Genomic DNA, 27,746 nt, shown 5'->3' with positions numbered 1-27,746 from the left:
AACGCCAAAACGCCAAAACGCCACTTCAGTTGCCAACATGCGCGAGCATAGTTTGAATGACGTCTTTCAAAGTAGGGCATGTAGCAAGATTGCAGTCGGCAATAACTACGATGATTATAAAATATTACCAAGTTGCCATAATTCAAATAACCTACATGTGGTCAGAAAACATGTGTCCATCATAAAGTCCTAAAAAAACACACTTCGGTTTCACAGTGCCAATGTCTTTGTAGATGACACAAGTAACGGTCATTCAAAATACTTTTTAATGATACAAACTGAAATTCTAATCCGCATACACGTACTCTTGACAGTTTTGAGCAGGCTCATTATAATGTTGTTTGGCCTGTGACCCTGTTTTCAGCTCCCCATGCTCCCGTTCTCATAAGCGATTACTGCTGACAGGTTGTCATGTGAATTTGACCACCTGAGTGGTCTACTTTCAACAGCACAGAAGGAGCTCCAAAGGGGGATTATAGAAATGATGTACTTTAAGCTAATTATTAAAGTACAAAAGAAATGTCAAACGGGTCTCCTGACTCCCCATCAGAATATTCAGAGACGCGTGGGGGGTCCAGACTCAAAGGTTGGAAAACTCTTGCAGATTTTGACACCATTCTTTTTTTGTTTTACAATCATGGCTACATCGTGTATATTCTAATCTCTCGAGTGATACAGACCCAAAACTATTGACAGTATAATTTAATGAGCCGGTACAATTACATTACATTTCACACCGTTGGGGGACTAACATTGATTTTATTTTAATGTTAGTATCCCCTCTTTTTTTCAACCCACCACCATGAGGGAGAGAGAAAAAGAGTGTACAAGACTGTGAAACCCACCCACTGATCAAATTACAACAGTTGAACTGAACCCCAAATTACTCACGGAGGCTGTGCCATCGGTGTGTGAGTATGAATGATAAGATCAGCATCTGATGAGCAGGCAGCACCTTGTATGGCAGCCTCTGTCATCAGTGTGTGAATGGGTGGATGTGCATGTAGCGTACAGGGCTCTGAGTGGTCGTAAGTCTACAAAGGTACTTTATAAATGCAAGTCCATTCACCATTCAGGGCTTCATTGTTATCAAAGTGCAAATCTTTTGAAGAGTGTACAAATATGCTAAATTCCTTCTAGGGAATTGATTTCCATCCCATCTGTAAGCTGCTCTGTGGTCATATGTTACATTTAACTCCCAACACTAAAGTCCGATTGGGATGGATTTTGACTTTACAGGAGGCTGGGAATTAAATATTCACTAAACTCCTCTGTAATTGAACTCATCGTTCTTTGGGGCATTTGAACCAATCGGGACATTACAGGATGTGATCTGTAAAAGACATTGACATTCAGGAGGACAAAGCCACAAAAAAAAAGCCACACATCCCCAGAGGATGAGGGAGAGTCCGAGGGGAGGCGTTGATTTTGAGTCAGAAATGGTACTCCTCCTCAGAGTCATAACTCTCTCAAAGACATTACGTCCATAAAATCATCAGGTTTATAAATTATTCCCTTTAGTAATCCAGTAATTGTCTGTACATCCATTGGGACATAACAATGTACAAACAGAAACTGCTTATAGATAATTCGGCATACTTTTGATTTGAAAGAAATGTTAACCGATATAGGCTTAAAAACGGGGCTCCGAAGCACATACCAGTACCTATAAGTAGCTGAAAACCGTTTTGACGTCCTCCATGTTCAAACAAAAGTCACATTTCACACCGAGCTGAAAATAAATAAAATATAAATGTAATAAAGTAGAAGGACAAGCAGTTCCATCTATAGTGGGAAAGAATAACTTAGAGATCCACTTTAAAATACAAGGATGTGGCTCCAATTTCAATAACAGGAACACCAGAGAGTTAAACAGCTGGTAACTGTGGCTGTAATTATAAAAAAAAATGACCCCTATGTGGACTCCGGACGTGAGTAAAATTACTGAGGAGTGAAGGTAATGTTAAGATCGCCCCACCTCCTCTAGAAAAATACATTCAAATCTCTAACGTGCTCAGATTCGTTCCAGAGCATCACATGTAACATCACGTGCTCCTCTGAACGAGGAAGGAGTCTCCCGGATGTGTCGGGGTGCAGCTCAGGTACACCTGGCTGTCCGGTGTGATGTCGTCGCTCCTCAGTGGGGGTTACTGAGCACCCCATTGGTCACAGTCAGTTTGCTCCACCTCCTCTGAGTGAGAAGTTTGCGATTCTGTTGAACCTTCACCCGAACATCGAACACCTCCTGGATGGCGTTCTTGAAGCAGTGGAAGTTGTAGTCGATCAGTCCTGTGAGGAACAGAGAGAGGACACCAAGTCTATTACTGGACAGGTCGGAGTGGGAAAGACTTTGTCTTTATGAAACATAAAAGCCAATGTTCCACAACAAAAATCACCAATAACAAGTACATTTTTCCACAACAATACCAGATAAGAAAAAAATTATAGAAGTAGCAAAAAAATAAATACAATTAAGAGCTGTAGAGGGTGGATTGACCCCAAATTAAACGGCAGATTAATTGTTATTTTCATAAAAGATGCAAGATTTCTCAATTGAAAAAAAAGCTGTTTTCTACCTGCTAGCTACCCGTCACTAATACTTTTTGATCAGCTAAAAGAGACAGCACCCCTTTTCACTTTTCCAAACATCAAATTAACAGAGTGACGCTCCGTCTTCCACAAAACCATCTTTGACAGAGTGTAAATGTCCAGACACTGGCATGCAGAGAGCAACCAAGACAATAACCAAGAATGAGGCTGTGGGTTTGGAAGTGTCGGCCCGTCGGGTCAACCACGGTTCCAACTGAAATATCTCAACCGATGGTAAAGACATTCATGGTGTCCAGAGGATGAGCCGTACTGACTTTGGGGATCCTCTGACCTTTCATCTCCATTCACATCAGGTCAACTTCTTCTTTGTCCAATACTTTGACTAAAAACTAAACTAATGACAGCTTGATACCAAGACATTCAAGAGTTTTATGTCTCTTGTCCTCCAACTTTATGAAAAAGCAATACTGAAGAGTACCACTTTACCATGAAATGGTAATTGGTGAGTTGGAGAAGGTAACCATGAGATTACTTTGAGGAAAAGAGTGACAGTGAATTTGTCTTAAGTGTGATTCTGATGTCATGAGAGAATGAAAGCAGAGCTCAGTGGTGGGAAATAATCTTCACCATACCTGTGAATTGTAAACTATGTTGTACTTCCATGTGTAATGTCATGAGGTCAATATGGCAGGCTAGGGTGGGGTGGTGTAAGGAAATTCACAAAAATCAAAGGTTCCCAGAAAAAGGTCAAGATTTATTCTTCGGTTACTGGTAATTATTTTTATCAAACTCAAAAAGTCCAAAACAAACAAAAAGCATCGAAAGGAGATAATGCTTCGTTCAAAAGAACAGTGTTAAAAAAACTCAACTTAGTGTGTCCTCGGTGTGATGTGGCTGCTGTTCATTGAAGTAATTGAAGTAATTGAATGTAGCACCCATCTACCACCTGGCCCATTGTGATGCCACATATCCCTGTCCTCGGCACGGTGAATGAGGACCAAAAGGCATCTCCAGCTCTTCCCAGTTTCGTACATGTCTCCTGCTCGATGTCTGGCGCGGGGCCTGAGCGTGTGCTGTGATTGGTCAGTGGGCGAGCATGTGACTATTGGGAAACGAAACTTAAAGTAGCCATCAGAGGCTTAATCGGAGTAGTAAGAGTTCAAATTGAATTGAATTGAATTTTTTTAACACTCAAAGGCTGAAGGATGAGAAACGGATTTGTGAGTTGGGATTAAACTCTTTGTCAACAAAGAAAGGAGGATGGAGTTTGTCTTTAAGTCAACTGCGTTTGTTTTTTTACATCTAATATCTGAATGGCCCTCGAGTGTGTAGCAGAATGCGTGTTCTGCTGCAGGTCTGCTGGATTGATTTGTTGCTTTGTTGTCATATGAATATATGTGACTGGTTCTTGTGAGTTTTTTGTTGTCATTGTGTTAATTATATAGATTAGGACTGTATGCATAGTCCGTTAATTACGAAGCATACCATCATGCGCGGAGCCTAGCCTCTCAGAAGTGCGGGGCATCAGCTGTTTTTTGTTTTAGTTTTTTTTTTTTTCGGGTTCAGAGGTCACACAGCCCGTTGTCTCCTACGTGAGCAGCTCCACTTCATGTGACTGACAGTCAGTGAGACACAAGACGACAGGCATGTTTTACAGCTATTTATCTCTAGAAAGGTGGTACTGTGTTGGGAGTGAACACTGCCCTTTTCTTCCATCACCAGCCAGTGGGTACGTACCCTTCAGAGAGGCAGGGAGCCCCCTGCTGCTCCAGGGCAGCTCCCAGCAGCTGGACCTTCCTGCTCCATCATTATAAAGCACTCAGTGTAGGGACAGAAGAGAATTCACACAAACCCACTGAGTTGTGCTTCCTTTTGTCTGTTTTACAGGGACAAAATAATCTATACAGAAGTTATTCAGGCTGAGTCCACTTAGGCCATGAGGCATGTTTATTTCTTTAGAATCACAGGCAATTCAATTCAGTTCATTTTTATCACTTTTATTGATTTGAAATGATGGAGACGAAGGCCTAAACTCTCCCAAATCATATCACAACATGTCAGCAGTCCTTTTAAAAAAGAAATTGGCTTTGATAGAGTGAAGTATGCCTGAGAAATCAATGCCGGTGTACAGATCAGCTGAGGTCAGCCAACGTCAATTCTGATTTTGGAAGGAGCACATATAGCTGTCTTATTGTACTTTTATATACTATATAACTATATATTTCACTTCTTTTATCACGAATATTGTTCAATCTATCTAATACAGCAGTTTGGCATCATTTTGAGAGCCTGGGCCGTATAATAACCAGTAAAATATGGCTCATTTTCGTCTGAATTTCAGTTTTACGGGATGTAATTGAACCTAACACAGCCTGTGATCGGCCGATTTGCGCATTTCTCACAGATCTGAACCCGGAAGAGTGTGGGCAGTGTAGTGATACGTTCTTTGAGTTGTTTGACAGAATTTTAAGCCAATGACGGGTGATGAGTGATTAAAATAGGTTATATGGTCCATTTTATCAGAATTTCTTCGTCATGTAGGTTTTTTAAATATTTAATTCGTTCTCAGAAGTGATTTGTACTACATGTGTGTACTCTGATCCCCCTTTAAAGGGGGCTCTAGTTTTTTATATACACAAGATGATACTTTCAACTTTTTTATCACAGAACCAGATCTCAAATAGAGCTCTTAATCTTTTGTGCTGCTCATTGAATCGGGAAAGTTTCACGCCAATGCAAGCCGTAGAAATACTCCAACTGTGAGTCACCTGACATTGTGTATGTGAAAAAATTAATGGGACCTTTACTTCCTCCACCAGGGGTGCCCCAAACCGCTCCTCTCAATTCGCAACTTCATGCTAGTTTACCTTTTCTCTCAAAACTTTCCTTGCGGACGAAGCAGACCATAGCGAGGAACTTGGTGACCTCCTTCAGGTACATGACCGTGGTGTTGTTCAGGTGGATGATGGCCATGGACTCCTTGTCGTAGGGTAAACCGGCTTCACTGTCCGTCAGACTGATGGAGGGGAGACAGAAAAACACACTTCACTGAACTCCAGTGAGGAAAGACATACTGTCCCTGTTTGAAACACAGGGAGGACTCCTATTGAGGTTTCAGGAAACGGACCTGTGATTTTAGTATTCGATCCCATGCATTTCTAGGTGGTGGGAGGGGAAGAGACAGAGAAGGAAATGGATGCATTGATAGGACCAGTTTGAAGGCAGAGAAGAGTCTGAGAATGTAAACAACAAGCAGAGCAAGACGGAGAGGACATGCTGTTCTTTCTTGCTTCTCTCTTGTAATTTATTCCTCTTTCGCACAAAAAGCCAACAAACAAAAGAAACACTGTTTTGTTTTCTCCGTTCCATCCGATGAATATACATGATGTCTTCCTGGTTCACATCTTTGGGTTTCCTTTTCTTTTGGAGCCACATAAGACGTTTCATTATTCCGTATAAATACTCAGTTTATTAGTGCAACCCTTTCATCAAAAGGGCTTCACAGAAACTGTATGTGAAAAGCCAGCACTAGACCCTCAGCTCAGCACTTCCACAGAACAGATTAACAGAACGTCTAAATCTGGGTCAGCACTCTGATGAGACGGCCTCATTTGCAAGTGTGAAGTTCTGTTTTCTGCTGTGGAGTAAGCAAAGCAAATAGGACCTGACGCCCCTGCAAGATAAGATAAGATAAGATAAGATAATCCTTTATTAGTCCTGCAGTGGGGAAATGTACAGCATCACAGCAGCAAAGTGGACAGTGCACACAAGATACAGAGTAAAAAACAAGAGCAACAAGTAATATAAATAAGTAATAAACAATAAAGAATATCAACTAAGTAAAAAAGTACAAAAATCCACAATAACTAAATATAACAAAAAATAAAAACATTATATATACAGACAGAGTATTTTTTTATTGCACAGTAATTATTGCACCAATTTTTTGTGTTGTGTAATAATGTGTTTTGGACAAAATCTTTTACTGGATTGGATCGTCATGATCTTTGCCAAATGTAACAAGAGCGTTTTTGTTGGAATATAATCGATGGTTGGATTTCTAAGCTTCAAAGGTGAGGTGCCTCGATTTTGCAACTGCTTGTTTGTGGGTTGGTGGTTTGACAGAGGCATTGACTGAACCTGCTGTTGTGATTGTATCTTGAAATGGTTTACATGAATCAAATCTCAAGAATCGTAGCTTTCTAACGAGATATCGCTTCAATGCCTAACTATAAATAGCCGTTGTGTACATGACACAGATGTACAGTAAACACTCCAATAGCCCGCAGACGGGCCGTCAGATCCCTGATCCCGGTTTTTTTGCATCACACAGAGCACAAGCAAACCGAGTTGTCCCAGGTTCAACTAACTTCACAATGGAAATGTACATCCTTTTATACTCTCACTCTGCCCCAGGCCTGATAACCCATAGACCCCCCCCAAGGTTCCTGTCTCTCGGTTTCTGAGACATATTTCAAGACACACATACATTTTTCTTCCACAGCAGACAGCCTGCATTTTGGTTCACTTCCTGCCATTGTGACTGTGACTACAGTGGAAGCAGAAATGGTCAGAGACCACAACTCGTAAGCGGTCTCAGATCTGTTATCTCGGTCCGCATCAGAGTATGATTACTGTGTTCACAACTGCCCAAACAAACCGCACCAGATTTTGATTAAAACGAGGCGGCAACCTCCGGTTCTACCGAGTGAAGCTGATGCGGAAGTGTCTCAAATCTTTATTCTCTCTAATGTCCATGAGGGGCCGACTCCTCTGGTTGTATAGAAGTCTATGAGAAAATGACTCTACTTCTCTTTAAACTCTACTTCTCTTTAAACATGAGTTTAGGGTCTCAATCTCTAGAGGGATTGTGCTCTAGGCAACTAAACCATAGCTTCTTGCTAATGCCATTCATTCATTAGCCCCGTTTGGGACCCACGTAATTAATTCAGTTTTGTCTCACATAGAACAATAAAATGCATCGGACTCAATGCGCAAAGTTTCTGATCTTAACGATTTTATTGGTTGGTGGATTCAAAAAAAGACTACAAAAGATACAGACTTTGCTTGCAAATGCCGTCAAGGTGATCCATCAGCATGCTGAGCAGCAGATTCAATGGCTCAATGACTTTTAAAGACGGTTTTCTGAACAGGATGTGATGGGTTTTCAGTCGCCACTGTACACTGGAGAGGATGTGTTTGGGGAAATGGAACACATTTCACAAAATGTCTAAGTAGCTGTGAAGAACTATAACGGTTTCACAGGGAATTATTTTTACACACCAGGCAGCAGCAGTCGTAAAGACAAACAGACAGCACTGGGCAGAACTTCGTCTCATTTCTGTACCTGAGGCATCGCTGACAACAAACACATCACACAGTAGTAGAGACGAGAGAAAAAAAGCATCACTACGCGGCGATTATCAAAAGAAATAAGGCCATTTGCCTAAACATGATGTGGGATAAAAATAATGGCTGAGATCCACAGATTAGAGACAAAGAAGAGAAACAGCACAGCTAGTGTGCGTTTGGTGAAATCCTCCATTGTTGTCAGAGATATAATTGCATTTCACTGACAAAAGAGGAGGCCAAGGAATATTCTAGTCACTGGAGCTTTCCAAGTGCAAAGCATGCCAGGTTTCTCACAAGAGAGGAGTAAATGAATGAAACGAGGTGGAGAAAGAGTCCATTTACTAAAGCCGCTAATTAAGGACAATAGCTGTGTTTTCTTGATAATGACGGCAGACTTCTGGACAACAATCTGCTGATTAATGCGAGCAGGTCCAACTGGGGCCTACAAAACAATTCCAGGACACAGGTGAGCGCCCACGTTATTCAGGGTTACTTGAGCGGAGAGTTCGCTGTGTGTTTACAAAGAGAACACAATCCACAGTAGGGATGGGTCTCACCAGGATTTTATAGATGCTAGTACTCTCAATGATTCTGCTACCCGTTTGGTTCCTAATCGATACTCTTATTGGTTATTTTTGATTATTTTGTGAGAAAAAAAGATGAATTAAAAAAGAATCAACATTTCTTGATTATTCTTGTATGTAAACAAAGTATTTTTTGAGCAGCAATATAAGAAGTTCCAAAATCTTTAAAACACATTCTCAGCTAAACAATTATCTTAGAGATTATTTTTCATTGATTATCCTGTTCTTATGATCAAACTCCGTATGACATCGTTACCTGCAGTGGACAAGGTTGGACGGCTGCTCCACAAACAGTAGAAGACTGAGCATTTCTGCAGACTGATGTTCTACTCGTTGGCTAAATGTTGTGATAAATTGCTGGTGTTACCTCCTTTACTTTTGAGGGTTTTATTGCATTTGAGACGACAGTTCACAGATCTCCTGGAGTAAAATGTAGCCACACTTTGGATCTTTTTCTTCTCTCTGCCATGATGTGTGTCTCACGCTGTACTGAGCCGGAGTCAGAGTAAAAGTCAGAGCAGAACCGTTAACTCCGGACCTTATCAATAACTTTAGTTTTACTAATTTAGAACGGGCGGGGCATCGTTAATCCACAGACATCTGGCCTCCACCTTCATCCACAGCAAAAATGTAGCAGGAGTCCTGTTTGTGCCCTGAGCTACACATTCCCCAACACAGCTGTGATGGGTTAAATATTCACTCACTGCGGGCCAAATGTGGCCTAGTTCATTTGAAGCCCTCAGCTGTGACACCTAAGGTGAATCACACACACCCCCCCCCCCCCTTCTTGTTAAACAAGGAGCAGCCGGCCCAGGGGAGGCCTCGTGACCACACGTCATTCCACAGTGACATTGTTACATCGTCTGTGTGTTCCCAACCAACGTCACCAAAAATGTTGTTGGTTTCAAACCCTTTCTGCGGTCGGCTTCTCTCTGTCTACTCATGTGTAGAGACATTTACTTCAGCTGTAGCCGAGAAGCTCGATGCACTGAAACACAAGCAAATAGACAAAACAGAAGAAATTGACAACTATTTCAATTAGAAATGGAAATTTCCAGCCTCTCTTTTAAAGTAATACTCATACCATGTAGTTGCCATGATTACTAGTTTCCAGTGGCGGGCCGTGCATTTTATACCTGGGCCTTCACTGCTGTCCTGCAGCTGAAACACAGCTACGGTTACTATTTGTTTTGTGTAAAAATGAAGCTCAACACCTATAAATACACTAACTGCAGAGAATACGCAGAGAGTGTGTCTCCTCTCTGCTCTGACTGCAGCTGGGACTTTAACGTCAAAGTCAAAACACCAGAAAAGTCTCCAACAACACCAGAACAAGTCGCTAGATTTGTCGCTGGTAGCTTTTTAGCTGTGCAATGAGAAAATAAGATAATGGGAAAAATATTTTTATAAATTATGATACATATTCTGTCTACACTTACAATAATATCTCCGTTAACACTAGAACGCAAAAAAAATTACTCCAAAGAATATGATTCTGAGCATGCTCAGTGAGCTTAATTTAATTTGGCGATGTTAACAAATAGTGAGCAGTAGAGAAGCAGTAGCTAATTATTTCTTTATTTATAAAATGTGATATTTGGTGTGTGAGGAATTTAAGGTTAATAAACATTTTAGTCACTGTATGTATTAAACACTGTAAGGGACAGACAGGGATTTGAGACAGGCTTTTCAGATAGACGACCACGACCATATGGAGATAGGACCAGAGACATCGTCAACAGGAAGTGGTCAGAGAGGAGCCTGGACAGCCAACCAGCAGGTCAAGAGGGCAAGGAGGAGTCCAAAGAATGTCAGCCAATCACTGAGCTGATAGACATTTTAAGAGACACACAGAACACAAAAGGACTTTGATGAGCTTGAGGAGGCCAGATCAGATGTGGAGCGTGCTGCAGCTAGACTGGGGAACGCCAGACTGCAGTGTGCAACATGTTTGGTCTCTGTTTCATGGAACATTAGATTATTAACAGTGTACTTCGGTTTGTAACTGTTTTGTAAGGATAATAAATCCATTTGATTTTGATTTAAACCTGCTGTTCTTATTTGAAGGGGGTTGTGATGCACATGGCTAGGGATGGGCGGTGTCTCTCTTTGAACAGAAGTTTTAGTGACCTCACAGGTGCTATAGGGCGAAAAACTAAATTTGACTCATGTGGACGGACGACGAGGTGGAGTTGCTGCTAAGCTTCACTTTATAATATAAGGAGATTAAAGCCAAAGAAATTGTTGTTTGGGAGTCTTGTTATAGGAATTACTCAGACATCTCAGTGGCTCAGAGGAAAATATCCGTTTAAAAAAACATCCTTTCACGTGTAGACAGGGCCTAAGTCTGGGAAAGTTGGATTTTCCTGAAAGCTCTGATATAATATAACAATCTAAATTCAATTCATATAATGTACAATAGCTAACTTACAGTATTTTTAACCCTCACCCAACCAACTGCGACCAAGTAGCTGTCTAAAGTAAATAACTTTACCATCCATCTAAATGACGTGAGCGTGGCATTGGCCTTTGACTGTGACCAGAGTAGTTCTGAGTTCCCCATATAGTGTCCTCACCATTGTGTAGTGTTTTCCAAATGCCTAATGGAATTATAAAAACCTATATATTGGACTCAAATTATGCCGCAGTGTATGTAAAAAGTTGTGTACGGTAATGGTCGCTCCCTGAGAGTGCAAAGCATGTGATGTCAAAGAGATTAAAACATGATTTTAATTTGCTGTTGTGGTGTGCTGAGCTCCATCAGCCAGAGGTTGGTGAAAGTGAACCTTCTACAGACAATCCTTTTATTTATTTGATCAAACCGGAGACAGGCACCTCTCTCTGGCAATCTATGTATTTAATGTCAGCGTGTGCTCTCTGCATTGTTCTCTTTGATGTTGGAAACAAGTGAAAGAAATAATGACTCAGTGGCGTGATCAAGCCCAATCATTCCATGCTGCTTTCAGTGGCAGACAACACTCATTCTCAAAGATAACACAAACAAGCCAGGGACTGTTGCAGGAAGCTGGGGGAGGAGCTCGACGATTGTTCTGACTTTTGAGCTCTATAAAGGGCAAAGTAAAGAATGTGTGCAGTGTGGAGTCATTTGAAAAACCCATTTCATATAGAAATACAGTAGGAACCTTGTATAGTGATCACTTCAAATTCTTCACCATTTTTTCTGTATTTCTCATGCAGATTATTATTTATTTATTATGAATATAAAAAAATTAAACGGATAGCTATTTACTGAATTTGTATTGACAAAATACAGCACATCTGTTCGGCTTCATCCAAAGATGTGTTTCCTGTGCGCATTTGTTTTCTGCCTCCATTACCAGCTGTTTCTTTTTGTGAGAGTAGACGACAGAAGGTCGCCTGAGGAACACCCACTTTCTCTGCTGAATGCTGTTGTCTCCTTTTTTGGCAGTTTTCACGAGCTTCGACTCGTTTTCAAAGTTACTTATTCCTGTTTTTTTTCTTATTAAGCCACACGTTAATTTCTGCCGGTTACATGCATACAGCCTTTTAAAAACAAACGTCCGTCTTCATAGGAAAAAACGTAGTTAGGTTTAGGCAACAAAAAAATGTATTTAGCTTCAGGTAAAGATCATGAAATACTTTAGGATGTGACACATAATCAAAGTCAGTGATGGGCCGTCAGGGCCAGCAAGGCCTTCTCTGCTGGCCTAGACAGAATCACAAAGTTATAGCTATTTTATAATTTAATAATTTTTCATAAATACACTACATGTATTCTAAATATCTTTCCCATTATCCTATTATCTCATTGCACAGCTACTGTCTTCCTCAGTTGCTCTGCTTCCAGTGCAGCTTGTTTTAAGTAGAGCTTTTATCCAATCAGATTTCACCTCTGTGTCTCTAGGTAGAAGAGAGGCCCCAGGCCTGCAGACTCACCAGTGAATCCATGTGCAGTTTAAGTAAATGGGGACGATATTGTTGATTGTTTAGTGTTCAACCAATCAGATCTTTAGTTTGACAAGTTGGGCGTATTCTTTGATGTGCCAGAGCTTCTAGCTGACCTACACGTACGTCAGCATTAACGTGCAGCTTGATTGGTCAGTGGGCTAGCGTAACTGTTGTGAGAGTAGCTAGCAGAACTTTGAGTTAAAGGTTAAATATATGTAAGAAGTTTTTACGTGACATTACATTTTTAGCGTTTTGGCGGTGACAATCCCAATATCTGCTGCCTCTGTCGATCGGACATTTTCTGCCTCAAACGCATTAAAACCTATTCAAGAAATCCAACTGGGGAGGCTCGACTGTCTTCACTGGCGTCCATGAATCCAGAAGGACTTCTTACTGGAACTAAACTGCACGGATGTACTGAACAACTCCAAAGAAAGGAGGATGGACTTTGTCTTTAAATAGTGAACAGCAGCTTTGGTAAGTGAACGGCTTTTGTTTTTTTTACATCTGCAGTAGTGTTACTACTGTGTTCATTTTTCTATTGTGTCGTTTTTATTATATGGTTAATATTGTTCCCTCTGATGTGAATAATATTTGAATGGTGCTCTACAATGTGTGGTGGAATACGTGTTTTAGTGCTGCAGTGTTGCTGGAAGGGGCAGATGCCTGTTGAATCGTGTTATTTGGCTTTTATGTTGTTCTACCTGCTTTGTAGTCATATAAATATATGTCACTGGTTCTTGTGAATTTGTTCTTGTCGTGTTAATTACATTGATTTTGACTATATGCATTGCCCGTTAATGACGAAGCATCCCGTCATGCTGCGTCTCGTTTCACACTGGGGAGGAACAGCAGTCTCCTGGGCTAAAAGCTACGAATAGCTGGATGAGAACAGCCTGCTTGATTTCTATAAGCAAAACATTTAACATAAACAGCATTTGTCTGGGAATGATTCTGCCCCAAGCTGTTAGATCTATAAAAGCGGTTGATCACTGTAACTGTGACCACTATGAGCAGTTTCCACTGTGAATAATCTTTTTTCGATGGCATGACCGGTATCTGTAACAAGAAGAGAATTCCATGGATACAAGTGTTTCTCCACACACGTCTTAAAAGACAGTATTTGGACATATCTGAGTAAACAGCCTCTGAGCCTCAGGCCTGAGTGGGTGTTTCCCATGACGTCGACTGGCTCACGACGGAGAGCTGGCTCTGCCGGCTCTTCATCTTCTGTGGGGAGCTACTGACTGGAGAGTGAATGTGATACAAGATGAATTTTCCCTTTTTCCAACAAGTGTTTTTTTGATAATATAAGTTATCAACCATTTGCAATCTAAGATGTCCCTTTACAACATGAATCATCAGGGCGGACCCATCATCCATTGAGAAAGTGGAAGCTAGTTACGACGAGATTACATACAAAGTCGACGCAAGGATGAGAGTTGACACGAAGATGCGAGGGGCTGCACAAATGACACAACGCAAATTCTTGAAATTCGCCTCAGAAATTTGCGTGACTATCATGAAAACACAATTAAACACAATTGAACCCGCGATCAAGCTCCCGCGAGTGACGCAACTCGAAAATTCGCTTTGCGTTTGGTGTGAACACAGCAATAGACAAGCTCATATTACAGAAAGAACGGGGGTCTAGCTAACGATAGTTGTCTCTCTTTTTATTGGTCCAAGGTGTGGTGATGACAAAGACTGTAAAGGAGGGACAGGGATCTACCAATACTGTCGTCTGTCACCTTCCGTTGTGTACTGCTCTTCCTCCCCCACTTTTCGTCCTCTGCCAGCCCCTTCTCTACAGAAAATCTCATTCCAGATGGATCACTAATTCGTCCTACAGTTCTGGGTTTGCCTCAGCGTGCCAATTTCCTTCTTTTTTAATGAAATTTTGTGGCATGAACAGAATGAATGAATTGATGCAAAACATCATGTGTTGTGATATACAATGACCATATGACACCTGTCCAGCTGGTCCAATTATTATTTGATGTTAACCACACTGTTCCATTATCTCAAATCCGACATCAGCCGATGCTCCAGAAATGATACTCGACATCATATTTGTCATAATCCCACAACTTCCACATTCCCCTACGATACCCCGACTTTCTGACGGCACATCTTCTTCTGTGGTCACAATGTATTACTGAGGACTTTTTGGACCCACAGCCCCGGCTTTAGAGATATATATTAATGAAACATTCCCTGCTGAGACACAAAAGTCTCCAAGGCAGGCCTCCAAATTCTATTCTCATGATAATTGAGGTGAGACCATAGAGCTGATTGGATCTGCTGGGGGATCAGGAGCGCAGACAGTGTGCTTTGGGCTTTACTTCACATTTCGCTCTGGACTATGTGTCACGATTAGGCTTCGCCTTCTGTGTTCTGTGTGTGCCTTTGTGACTGTGTGTAGAGTCATTTTCTCATAGACTTCTATACAACCAGAGGAGTCGCCCCCTGGTGGACATTAGAGAGAATGCAGGTTTAAGACACGTCTTGGCTTCACTTTTCAGAACCGGAGGTTGCTGCTTGGTTTGCACTAGCTTAAACACATGTTGTATTTTGTTTTACAGGAAGAAAAGATGTATTTTTAAATCACAATGGTAGAAATTGGCTTTTTGAAATTTATTTTGCAAATATCGTTAAATAGGTGCGCAAAATGACTGTGAATGTGATCTAAAAGGGTTAAAAATCATCATCATCTTAATCAAGGGAGGGTTCCAGCTGAAATTGAGAGTTACTCTGTAAACACAATACGGATCTACAAAAATCAGGAGGGCCGAGAGGCAGCAAGCTATGTGAACGGGTACAGACAGAGATGCAGACAGGACTCCCCAAATCAAAGCAATAAACCATTTCAATAACTCTATCTGATAATGGAGGCTGATAACAATAATGGTAAAAACAAATTGGATGTTTATTGATTGAATAATTTGTTTTTTTACATGGATCCCTCAAATTTGGTCATAAGAAATGTGACACGGATACATACTGGGCGTTGGGGTTAAGCGACAAGGCAATATATACCATTAGAGCACTACTGTCAATGTTACGCTGGTGGCTAGCAGCTAAAGGTGCTAGCCACCATCAGCTGTCGCCATGTTGAGAGCCATGCAGAGGCAATCCCTAAATCATATATTCTCTGAATTTGGAATTAAGCATCTTTCAGACCTTTCAGAAATGTAAAAGGACGCAAAGCTGAACATTTATTTTGCAGATCATAAAACCTTGTTTGTAAATGAAACTTGAGTGGCAGCTAATTCTCCAATATATACACACATGTATTGCATAGCCATTAATAAGTATAGCATAATTTAATAACTGAACTATTAAATAGTATGTGTCCTAGCAGAAAAAAGAAATATGAGCCACATTCAATGTTACTGAAGACCAACAACTTAAAATACTTTCCATCCATGAATTCCACTCTTTTGACATTGAGGAGGCTGACTAACACCATCTCTGATGGAGCTACAGCAATGTTTTTCTGTTTTGTGACAGTGTTTGTAGAGTGTGTCTGTTGGCTTACCCGTAGATGCAGGAGATGTCAATGACCACATCGATCATGTCACAGCACAGCTCGTATGTCTGCATATCCACCGGACTGCTGTCCGTGGCGATGTAAATCTTACTGACCACGTCGAACAGGAAGGCCTTCTCAATGCCCGAGTTCTGAAAACAAGGCAGAGACAAAGAGGAGCATCACAAAGTGCAAATCCTTCAGGCAGGGAGAGGACTATCCTCTACACAAACCATGCGCTTTGACAATCAGCTTCACTAACCTCACTGTTATCACTATTGATACACACTTTTATAATTTAGGAAAGGATGAAACTGAAAAAGACAAATACAAACAAAGTGCATTCCAATTAATTTAAATTAACAGAAGAGATACGATGGAGTTAAAGAGATGAGCCACACAACGTTTCTGAGACAAACTCAGTCTGGTATACTTTTGAGAGGAATGGGAGGTTAGGGACTGGTCGATAATTATTAGGACACCCTGGGTCAATGTGTATTGTGTTTCAGTAGAGGTTTAACCACAGCAGTCTTAAAGCTAGTGGGACAATGACAGTCCTACGTGACAAATGAATATTATTCAGTGTTATAGGTCCAAGAAATAGCCAGATATCATTAATAGGTTTAGCTGGTAGGGGGTGAAGGAGGCAGCTGGTTGCTTTGGGAGGCTTGGACAACATTTCAAGAGAGAAAGTCTCCAAATGTGTGCGCCAGTTTTACAGGACGAGCTGGAGACGAGGAACCCATTTTGTATCTGATCTCATCTATTTCATATCTATATAGAAGAAAAAACCTAAAAAATGATGAGCCGTAATGGATGAGAGAGACGCAACGAGAGAAATAAGTTGTTTTGGCAGCAGATAGAGCACACTCGTAATATAACACAAACTCAGGCCATGAGAAATAGAAAACTTCCTCTTGGACTGTCTTGTTTTGGTAGAAAAAGGCACAATCCAGGAGACCAGTGAGAGCTATGAGTAACAAATGACTAGCAGGGATGAGCATTTCAAGCAAAACTACTATTTGATGAAAAAGGCTGTAACAGCACGAAGCCACTTAAAGCCATTATGAGGAACCTTCAATTTGTGATGTAGTGTTTCTGAGCACCAAACTCCCTTTAGAAAACCTAATTTTACTACAGCCGGGTCTGACAGTCTGCCCCTCTCAGTCCTGGTTCTGGTTCACCCGTGCCTCCCTTCCCTCTAGGTGGTCCAGCAATACGGCCTGGGTCTTCAGCAGCGTGGTGTCGGTGTTGACTCCCCGCGGGGACCAGAGGAGCAGCAAAGAGAATCTCTGCTCCTGGAGGAGGAGGAGGAGGAGGAGACGCTTGATCTGGGTCTGTCCACGGTGGACTGGACTCTGCTGGAGGATCTGGGCCTTTCCACGGTGGACTGGTCTCTGCTGGAGGACCTGGGTCTGTCCACGGTGGACCGGTCTCTGCTGGAGGATCTGGGTCTGTCCACGGTGGACTGGTCTCTGCTGGAGGACCTGGGTCTGTCCACGGTGGACCGGTCTCTGCTGGAGGATCTGGGTCTGTCCACGGTGGACTGGTCTCTGCTGGAGGACCTGGGTCTGTCCATGGTGGACCGGTCTCTGCTGGAGGATCTGGGTCTGTCCACGGTGGACCGGTCTCTGCTGGAGTCTGAGCTGAAGGAGGTTCTGGTGAACCTGCATGATTTCATCTGGTTTCACCAGAATCCGACCCGGTGGCTCCGATGACGAGCTTTAAGAATAACTCTATAGAAATAGACCATCTTCTCTCTGATGGTCTCTTTACTGATGGAGGTCTGACAGAGGATCAGGTTTGAACTTATAGTGGTTCAGAACCAGTTAAAGGTACTCACAGTAACTTGAATTTGCACGGGACAGTAAACAACACGGACAAAGAGTAAAAGAAGCCAAAGTAAATACATATTACATGGACACTGGAATAGGATTTCACCTAAAAGAAACTGTTTGAAGTTTTTGAATAAATGGCATCAAAAGATGTTTGCAAATATTTTATACAGTATGGTTCTAAGGGCTCTTTTTAAAATAAACAACTAGTTACAACAGAACCACAGTAGTGTGCGGACCTAATGTATGTAGCATGTTTTGCAGTGTGAATATAAACATCAGTGGTGGAATTAATGCAATGCAACCAGTGTTCTGTTGTGCAGCACTACCACCTAGTGAGTGGAATGTAAAGAACACATGATACTACAATGTGCCGACCACAACTTGATGATTAAAATGTGGTAGAAAAGCAGCAGCACCCTGATGTAATGTTTCCATGGAGATTTAACTAAAGGATGTCTACGTGTTCAGATGAATTGATTCAGCAGCACCGCTTAGTTTAAAAGGTGCAGAGTCAGCCTGGTTGGATTACTCACAGATATGAAGATGTTGAGCAGGTTTTCCAGCGTGGGCAGCTGTGGAATAAGCTTTTGGACCACTTTACTGAAAGCCTCGAATATGGAGTGATCGTATATACTGGTTAAGTAGAAGCTGTAGAGATCAGGGAGAAAGATCTGAATCAGAATGGATTTCAATGACAAACTACTTTTACAATCTGATCTTTTTTTAGCTTTGTGCAGATGCAGACAGATAACAACAGTCACCGATGAAAAGATGAGCATTTCAAGGTCATCACACACAGATAATATCACCGTCCCAAGATTACAATTATTGTAGACAATGAAAAGAGAAACCAAATGAGCATATTAAAGTTATAGCATATTTAGTTTCACTCCCCTTAGATAAATAACATTTTGACGAGTGTATCGGCCAGATTCAGCAATCTCTTGCTACTCCTTCCTGTTTATTTAGTGTTTCATTCGGCATGTTAAACTGTGTCAGTCAGTCAGTTACTGTTCGTAGAGGTGTGGACATTTCTTGATCCCAAGATGCATTTTGATGTGGATGTGGACAATTCTGCTTCGATGCAGTGACATCACCGGGAGCTTGGTTTCATTTCAGCCCGGTGTGAGTCTTTAATGAGTTTTGCTGTCTGTTTCACAGCGGGCCGAGCTCACACTCTCCGCCAGCTTGCTGCTCTTGCTACCAGTATTAGCAGCTCTGGTGTCAACAATTTCGGGCTGAAAGAAAATGTGCATGCCAGCTGAAATTCAACCGTGCTGTTCTGTGAGTAGATGCAGTGACTTTAAACCAAGTGAGACTAGAAGAGCTATGAGCAAGGAAGAGTCGGCTAGCCGCTAGGCTAATTCATGGGGTGTAAAATGCTATAAGCATTCAGGAAGTGCCCTGTGCTAGAGCTGCTAGAGATGTTGAAGATTACAGCACACCTGTAATGTACTGTAAAAAGATTTATGTTTGGTTTTTGTAATATGTACACAGATACTGGCATTGGAAAGATGCAGCTTTTTTTTTAATTATAGGTTTTGAGTTCTGATTTATCTGACTGTAGAAGTAGCCGAAATTTGAGGGTGCGATACATTCAGACATATCGAGAGTCACTGGCATTTGAATCTCTGATGGGTGAATCCGAATGGAATTGTGAGGCCAGTGCAGATTCACACCTCGAGTAGTTATATTATCATACTTGGGTAATGCGTCTTCTATAGTAAGTCTATAACACTCCAATAATAGTCCAACTGAAACATTAAAGAGTAAAAGTGATTATCTATTTACCCACATTGTTAATACGTAAAGAGCTTCCCTGTATTATTTGTAGCCTTTAGTATCACTCTATAATATATTACGGGATGTCTTCAGCATGGAATCAACATCAACTATTCATTCAGGTTTTAGCAGCAGTGTCCCAGTCAGGATGCCTCTACATATTACGCAGCAGGATAAAGAGACACATTCTGAATATCTAAAGAATAAAAACACGGGAGCAGAGGATATTGATGCTCTTGTGAAACGTTAGCAGCATAAAAGCTCATAAAAGCTTGCAATACACTATCTGTTCAATTGTGAAACCAAAAGCAGTCCAAGCCCACCTCAGATGTATGCGTTCCAGGCCGGCATCTGCAAGGTCATCGTTGGCTCGCTTGTGAATGTCCCGCTGCTTCTCGATCTTGTGGTCGTCTGACAGGCCGTCCACTTTGTGGATGAACACCTCGAAGTTGATCTCCGGGTTGACCTCGTAGGCACGGGTCACGGTGAGATGCAGCCGACTCAGAGCCTCCACGTAGTCGTCCTGCCACGACGAAGAGGAGAGAGTCACACAGCTTGGTTAGTCAGCTTCAGGTTTGTCAGTTTGAACTGCTAACGTTTTCTTGGGTTCTCGTATCACAGAGTTATTGCATCGGTGACAGCTGATTTCTACAATTTGGAGTTCAAGTTAACAAAGAAACTTTTGTGAACTGCCTGAGAAGAGACCACATGGGCACCTCCATCTTTTTATCAAAGCAACAAGAACGTTATTAGTAGGGATGCCCTCCGATCCCCGGTTCCTGTTATTGGGACTGAGCAGGTACCGTTAGTGATGCCATACCGAGTTTGATCCTAAGAACAGGATAATCAATGAAAGCTAATCGCTCAGCTAATTGTTTAGCTGCGACTGTATTTTAAGGATTTGGGAACTTTTTGTAGATTATTGAGCTGAGGCTGCAGCCTTGACCCAGCACATCCCCCCTCCCTCTACACCCACCGGTCCCAGCACGTCCCCCCTCCTTCTACCACCGCCGGGCTCACTGTGCCTGTTATTTATTGATCATGGCATATTGTCAAGATGATTATCTTGTACAGGCTCTGATTAAAAGATTGAGACTACTGTCATATCACTGCCTTTTATTAGTCCCGTTTTATGCTAGCTTAGCTTAGCATCAATTCTGGAAACGGAGGGAAACAGCTAGCCGGGCTCTGTCTGAAGGTTAAAACAGCTTCACTAATTTTACTAACTATAGTTGTCTAGTCTAAGCTGGCTTGTCTGGTACAAACTGAATTAAGGTTATGGGGATGAAGGAACACCAGTGCCTTCAGTCAATATATGAGCAGTTTCTTCTCAGGTCAGCACAGAGAATATTGTCTGATCCATCCCATATTCTCCACGCTGAGTATGAGCTCTTACCGTCTGGACAATATCGAGAGCCCCGATGTCCACATAACCCTTTTAATTAGTGCTGTGGCTGCAGGGGTTGTGCAATAGATTCAAGATACGGTGAAGGGTCATGCAATATGTTGCCTGTTCTCATCACCACTTGTGTAATATGTGTAATGTGTGGTTGTGATGTGCTTTAGTTCATGTTGCTTTGTTTGTATTTTGTTTCATTATTATTATTACTACTATGGGGACAGCTATGTGATATCCTGTGAAAGGCATTTGAGTCTAAGACAAATTTCTCTATGTGGACAATAACGTATATTGTATTATATTGTAATTAATCTGTAATATTTCATTGACATATTTGGATTTTAAGGGGGTTATGGGCCAGACTATTTCCTGGAGTCTATGTCCTGGTCTAGGGAGCGGCTGTTGAAGATTTAACAGAGGGCAAACTAAGAATGCTACGCTACACCAATGTATGAATGAGGTTCAAATTCCAACACCAGCACCGTATGCTGCAGGAGCTCATGGGAATAACGGTTCTGACCACTCAAGAACCAGTACCAGTCCTTAGTACTCAATACCATCTCATCTGTCAGCTCCCCACTCCTGGTCCTACACCTGACATGGATGCTGATGTGAGCAGCAATCTCTTAGTTGTCACCCTGTTGTAGATGTTTGCTTTTGTAATAATGGTATCACTTGTGTTGTAGGAAAATAAGTGCATATTAAATGTGACTTCATGTAATCATATCAATAATCTGATAAGTCTTCACTGTTCAAATGTGTTATCAATCACCTATACTAAGTACACGCACACTGACGAAGTTCACTCTGTGGTGTGCATGAGAAACAGGATGCCGAGCCAGGTGGTCAGGTAGAGGGAGCTGTCAGACAGCAGTGGAGAAATCCGTCCGGAGTCCCTGCGCAGTTGCGGATTGATGTCAGTTAAAAATGAAGGTTAATGTTAATGCTATTAATTGCAGTGTTGCGTTTCCATGCTGATGCTGTTCATGTTTGTGCTCATTGTAAATGATTAGTTGCTATTTTCTATTCTTGATTATGAGGCCTCAGTTTGGTTACAGCGAGTAACCAACGGGCACTACACCTCCAGCTGTTTATTGCTTTATTATTATTTATATATTATCAATCACACAATTTGGAACTATTGCAGCCTCTTCCTGCTGTTTAACCAACTACGTAACATTACTGTTAATACCGCAATTAGACCATAAAATAACAGCACAAGGCTGTGGCCACTAACTTGATCATAATAGCTCATTTCAAAAGCTATATAGACCCATATGTGTGTGTGTGGGAGAGTGTGTGTAAACTGTGAAGCTTGGCTGAGAAAAAAAAAAAAGAGAGAGAAAGAAAACTTCAAAAGGGATCTGTATATTTAAGCCATTTTGGCGTGTTTGATTTAATAATAATAATACATTTTATTTCAAGAGCGCTTTTCATAATTCTCAGACACTTTACATTAAAATCATGATTTTCAGATTTAAAATCTCTCGCGCTACATCGGAGCATCGAGCGTAACTTTAGACGGGGCAGTGCGGCTGTAATGGCAGTAATTGAGTCTTGTTTGTTGATACTGTGGGGAGGAGTGCTGGTGGTGAGTCTGTGTTAGGGACTAAAAATAGCATCTGGAGTGGCAGTCATACTGGTGGTGTGTGAGTGGAGCCTGTGTCATGCTGCTGAGGCTACTGTCCTTTAAAGCCTCACTCATGCTCTACGTTTCTCTCTCTAAACCTATCATTTCTGAAATGGCAGGATTGACTCCATTAGTTAAAGTGGTACACGATCATGGGGTAAGTATAGCCCTGAATCAGCAGTGTATGACCAAGTGGCATAAGAAGTCCAAAAGACAGTGGCCACTCACTGGGAGCACTGAAGTAAAAGCTTTGCAAGCAGTTGAAACGTATCTCGATAACAAAGACCTAAAGATCAAGAACAAAGACACAGTGAAAGGGAAAGTCGTGGCAGAAGCAAGAAAAGTGCAGAACTGGTTTAAAGAGCCCCCTCCCTATCTCCCTGGGGGCACTAGAAATGGCATGAGTCCTGTGATGAGTCAAACAGACAGAAACAGCACCATCCCTCCATCTGGTGGTGACAATGGGGTATTAGAGCGGTATCCACAACAACTCGATTTGCTTGTGCTCTGTGTGATGCAAAAATACCTACGTGGAGTGAAGACAATCCAATCTCTATTGTGTTCTGTGGGTGTTCATTACGGAGTTCCTGATAGTGAGACCCTGTGGTGTCTCGCCATTAGTCAGATAGCTAAAGGTTATTAAGTTAGCAGTAAGATATTAAGGCTTGAGCATAATCAACGAAGCTGCTTTTCAAAAATCAACCACTACATTTGGCGAGCCACAGCCGAGCCACAGCAGATTCAATCGGGACGGCCTTTGCTCTCTCACAGACTGAACGCGCCACGAGCTCAACATAAAGGTAACAGGAATACTTTTTCTAAAATGTTCTGCATTGGTGGTTTCGGTCTGTGAGGAGGAAGGGACGACCGTGGCGATGTAGCAAGTCCCACGGGAAGTCCTATAACCATAAGACAGGAACCTGTATTCAGTGGCATTGTTTAAAACCCCACTAATATTTACGATAGCAAGACTTGAGCATAATCAACGAAGCTGCTGATCAAAAATCAACCACAACATTTGAAGTGTCATTTTAGAGCAACATTATAGGGACTGATCATAGAAATAGAGTAGAGGGGACATTCCCATTCAAATCAATGTAGTAGGATTGTTTGAGAGGCGTCCAATTTTATGTGTAGCGTTGCCATTGCGACCGTTGTAGCTGGCTAACTTCCTTATAAACTAAATTTGCAGCAAATCGTGGACTCACTGAGGTGAGGTGTTGCAGTAACGAATAAAATGATTGGGGTAGTAACATTACAAAGCATAGAGAGCCATAGTAAATTAGTCAAATTTAACAACTTATTGCTTCATCCCAGCCCAGTATCGTGGCAGGTCATGAAATAGTCACTAAACAAACAGGACTTTGATGACTTTCAACCATGTGGCATGTCCCAAAGTGTTGTTGTGGTTTTGTTGCTTACACTCAACTGTACGTAGTTATTTTAAGCCCTCATAGACTCATATCACAGTGCAATCGCCAGATGAGTGACAACTTTGTTCGGCTCATTTACTGTAACCAATGTAGCATTAAAGCAAGATTAGCAAGCTAGATAGCTGGCTAATGAGCCGACAATTGGTTAGTTAGCCGGCTTGCTAATTCTGTCATGCTTTAATGCTACACTGGTTTGAACAGAAGGCTGGTGGATCTAACGGTCCTTCAACCTAACTTCTTGCTGCTCCGGAGAAAAGCAAGCTACCTAGCTAACTAGCCAGCCATCCGTCTCCAGGGCTGGGCCCGCTCTCTTCCTGGCAAGCTGCGACAACAATTTACGCCTGCATTTTCTTTTGAACTACCACGGAAAAAAGTTCAATGTCTGTCCTACTCCTATCCTATTCTATTTCTATTGGCCGGATTATTTTCCTTAAGGATCTGTGGGCTGACCTGTGAGTCGATGACAAAGATTAGCGCTCCAGTGCCTCTGAAGATCATTTCATAGTCAAAGGTGGGGTCGAAAAAGTCGATCTGGCCAGGGAAGTCCCAGATCTGGAAGCTGACGAAGGAGCTGCTGGACACGTCCTCTCTACAGATCTTGTTGGTGCTCTCCAGGAACAGGGTCTCGTTGGGCGACATTTTATGGAAAACCACCTTCTGGATGGAGGACTTCCCACTCCTCCTCAGGCCCATCAACAGTATCCGCGGTTTGACCTCTCCATTCAGAGAATCGCTGAACCCCAACACTATACAACAGCAAAGGAACAGAGACATTAAACAGCTTCAAGGGGGAGTTTACGTGACAGGAGTATAGGAGGATATGGCCTCAAAATAATATCATAATATGGCAGAGTGATTCTGGGATAACAATATTCATGACAATGTGATTAAATACTAGCAAATACTACTAAATCAAAAGTTTTACAACCAAACCAGACCAAATTTAATTGTGTACCAAAATACTCTTTCCCCTGTCTGTGTGTGTGTGTGTGTGTGTGTGTGTGTGTGTGTGTGTGTGTGTGTGTGTGTGTGTGTGTGTGTGTGTGTGTGTGTGTGTGTGTGTGTGTGTGTGTGTGTGTGTGTGTGTGTGTGTCACATTATTGCTTTGACACCTCGATGGCTCCATGTTGAGGAATGTCAATGTACAGTAAATAAGTCAATGAAACAGTGTTTGGTAAAACAACAGCTCTCATTGTATCTCAACTCCAGCTGACTCCCTCTCAATATAAATGCCCTATTCTCATGTTATATTCCAGACCTGCAGAGCTGAAGGCCTCTGAGGTTGCAACTATTTACATACCCATTTGATAAAAACCACACTCATGGCCATTCCCTCCTCTCTACCGCGTATCTCCTGACTGGAAGTCATTTAAAAGGAACAAAGGGAAGAGACAGAGTTCAGACAGCTGTTTGCTTCGTATTGTCTTATGCCTTTGATGATAATTAGTGGCCCTCTATCATCCACATGGCAGTCCAACAGCCAATCACAGAAGACTAATGCATCGAAGTTCAAATAATAAAATAAAAGCTATAAATCCATTTGTCCTATCCTTTATTGTACAACTGAAACAACTAGACTACTACAGATTAGAAACTGTGATGTAACTGTGAGATTTTTCACTTTTCTCTGATGTTAAATAGACGAAATGAATTGCAATGTTTACCACGTTCACTATCTTATGTTAACATGCTTACACGGAAGATGTGATGATACAAATAATCATTAGTTGCAGACTAATCAAATGGTAAGTTTGAGTAAATATGGGTCGCGGGCTTTTGCCTGAAAACAAAAAAGTCCTGTGCTTTTATTTTGAAGGGGATTTTTTATGCAGCGGAGTTATTCACACTCCTTATTTTGCCTTATTAACAGTATTTGGCGTTAATGCCTTGTAATGCTAATAGACACCTGCCATTTCACAATATAGAACAAGACCCACAAAGTTTGTTTTCATGTGCTAATTGAGCATGGCAAAACGCAAGTATGACACCGACTACATGAGATATGGACGTTCTTACATTGTGGACAAAAGAGGGCAAAAACCTCAGTGTCTTCTGTGACGGGAACAATTTCTCTGCACAAGAGAGCTCCTACACTACGACTGCAGAAGTTCTGCTCAGGTTCAAACTGCACCACCTTTTCTTTAAATACATTTGAGAAGTTGAAAATGTGGGTCACGGCTTGTCATTAAGGACCAGTTGAGAACCACTGCCCTAAATCAGTGGTGGGCAACCTTTAATATCCAAAGAGCCATGTTGACCACTAACGGTTAAATTGCCAGCTGACGCAGAGTGAAATAGTGTTATACAGAAAGGAGGGACTAGCTAACGTTAGAGGCAGTAACGTAACACTCCGCAGAGAGACGTCTCAGAGCAAAGCAGAGCCCCCCGCTTCCCTCGCTCTCTGCCCGTATGTGACCTTCCCGAGCAGCAGAAATATCCGCCTACCTCCGTCCTCACAGCCCAGGTCGGCGTCTGAAAACGCCTCCAAGTCATCTTCGTCGTCGTCGTAATATCCCGCTGCAGCCGAGTCTTCTTCCTCCTCGACGTCCTCCGCGCTCAGCTCTGCGCCCCTCTTGCTCGTCATGCCGACTCCCTCTCCTTGTCGTTGGGTTTGGATTTAATGCGCCTCGCGGTGTCCAACTTTCCCCACATTGTCACCTGATATGTGAGAGCCATGCCGGTGAACTTTCACCCCCCGCTGCCTCCAGTCCGACACTGCATATTAATATTTTGTAATATATTTATATTAAAATAAATACAAGAGATTCAGCCATGTTTTAACTAGTTTGCTACCAATATTGATAATAATAATAATAATAATAATAATAATAATAATAATAATAATAATAATAATAATAGTATGGCATAAAGCCAATCTATCAACACTCCTATTCTACTTAATCCCACTCTACTTAATCCCACCCAGATGTTCAGTCTTACTAGTAGTATGTCTTGGTCGACCGTGTGGAATGCAGCACTGAGATCCAGTAATACAGAGACTGAGATTCTGCCATTGTCTGTGTTAAAGTGGATGTCGTTGAAAACCTTAAAGTCACTGATTATGAAACAGTCTCAATGAAATATTGATGCTTCTATATGACCTACATGAGCAAACAGGACCATCAGAGAGAAGATATATATATGCCTCCTCAGTTTAGAGAGAGATAGAGAGAGAGAGAGAGAGAGAGAGAGAGAGAGAGAAACGATGGTCGAGTGAGCTAAGGAGCAAAGCAGTGAATCAGAGAAATAAAACCTTCTGATTGTTTCTCAGCGGTTACTTTTTCAAAGCACCGCTGTGTGTGGCTCAGTCTATTTACTGCCTTTAGAACATTCCTACATATTACACATTTAGTGTTTGTCATCAGCACCACCAGGTCTAATTACGACACAATCAGAGATCCTGGCAGCAGCTTTAAAAGCTGGAGTAAACACGTGTGTTTGTTATATTGTCTGTTAACCAATAGAAATGTAAAACTCCAGTCTGTGAGCTGCTCTTACAACAGCAACCACAAGGGGGAGACAGATCCCTGTCAGATAGCGGTGTAACGGATCATCGATCCGTGATCGGTTCGGATCACTTGTGAATCAATTGAGTATTTATTTTTTCTCCTCTGTGAGAGTCACACAGACAGGTGCTGTAGACACGCCCCCTCTGTGAGAGTCACAGACACACACCTGGTGCAGGTGCTGACAGAAGCAGCAGAGTGGAGCTAGAC

General features: G+C 41.9%; 1 protein-coding gene across 1 annotated transcript; it reads right to left on the bottom strand.

Annotated features, from left to right (window-relative positions):
- Nucleotides 1-361: 361 nt before the first annotated feature.
- On the bottom strand, nt 362-26,667 carry rragd (ras-related GTP binding D). Its single transcript, XM_079174344.1, has 7 exons — nt 26,476-26,667; nt 24,481-24,776; nt 19,892-20,091; nt 18,320-18,434; nt 15,958-16,100; nt 5,418-5,566; nt 362-2,289 (listed from the first exon to the last, which is right to left on the bottom strand). Exons 1-7 carry the CDS (start codon nt 26,612-26,614, stop codon nt 2,138-2,140), a joined length of 1,194 nt encoding a protein of 397 aa, XP_079030470.1. The 5' UTR covers nt 26,615-26,667; the 3' UTR covers nt 362-2,137.
- Between the last annotated feature and the right edge of the window lie 1,079 nt (nt 26,668-27,746).

This window comes from Pholis gunnellus (genome assembly GCF_910591455.1).
Source record: "Pholis gunnellus genome assembly, chromosome: 15".
Classification (NCBI taxonomy): domain Eukaryota; kingdom Metazoa; phylum Chordata; class Actinopteri; order Perciformes; family Pholidae; genus Pholis; species Pholis gunnellus.
This window is presented reverse-complemented; position numbering and strand designations above follow the sequence as displayed.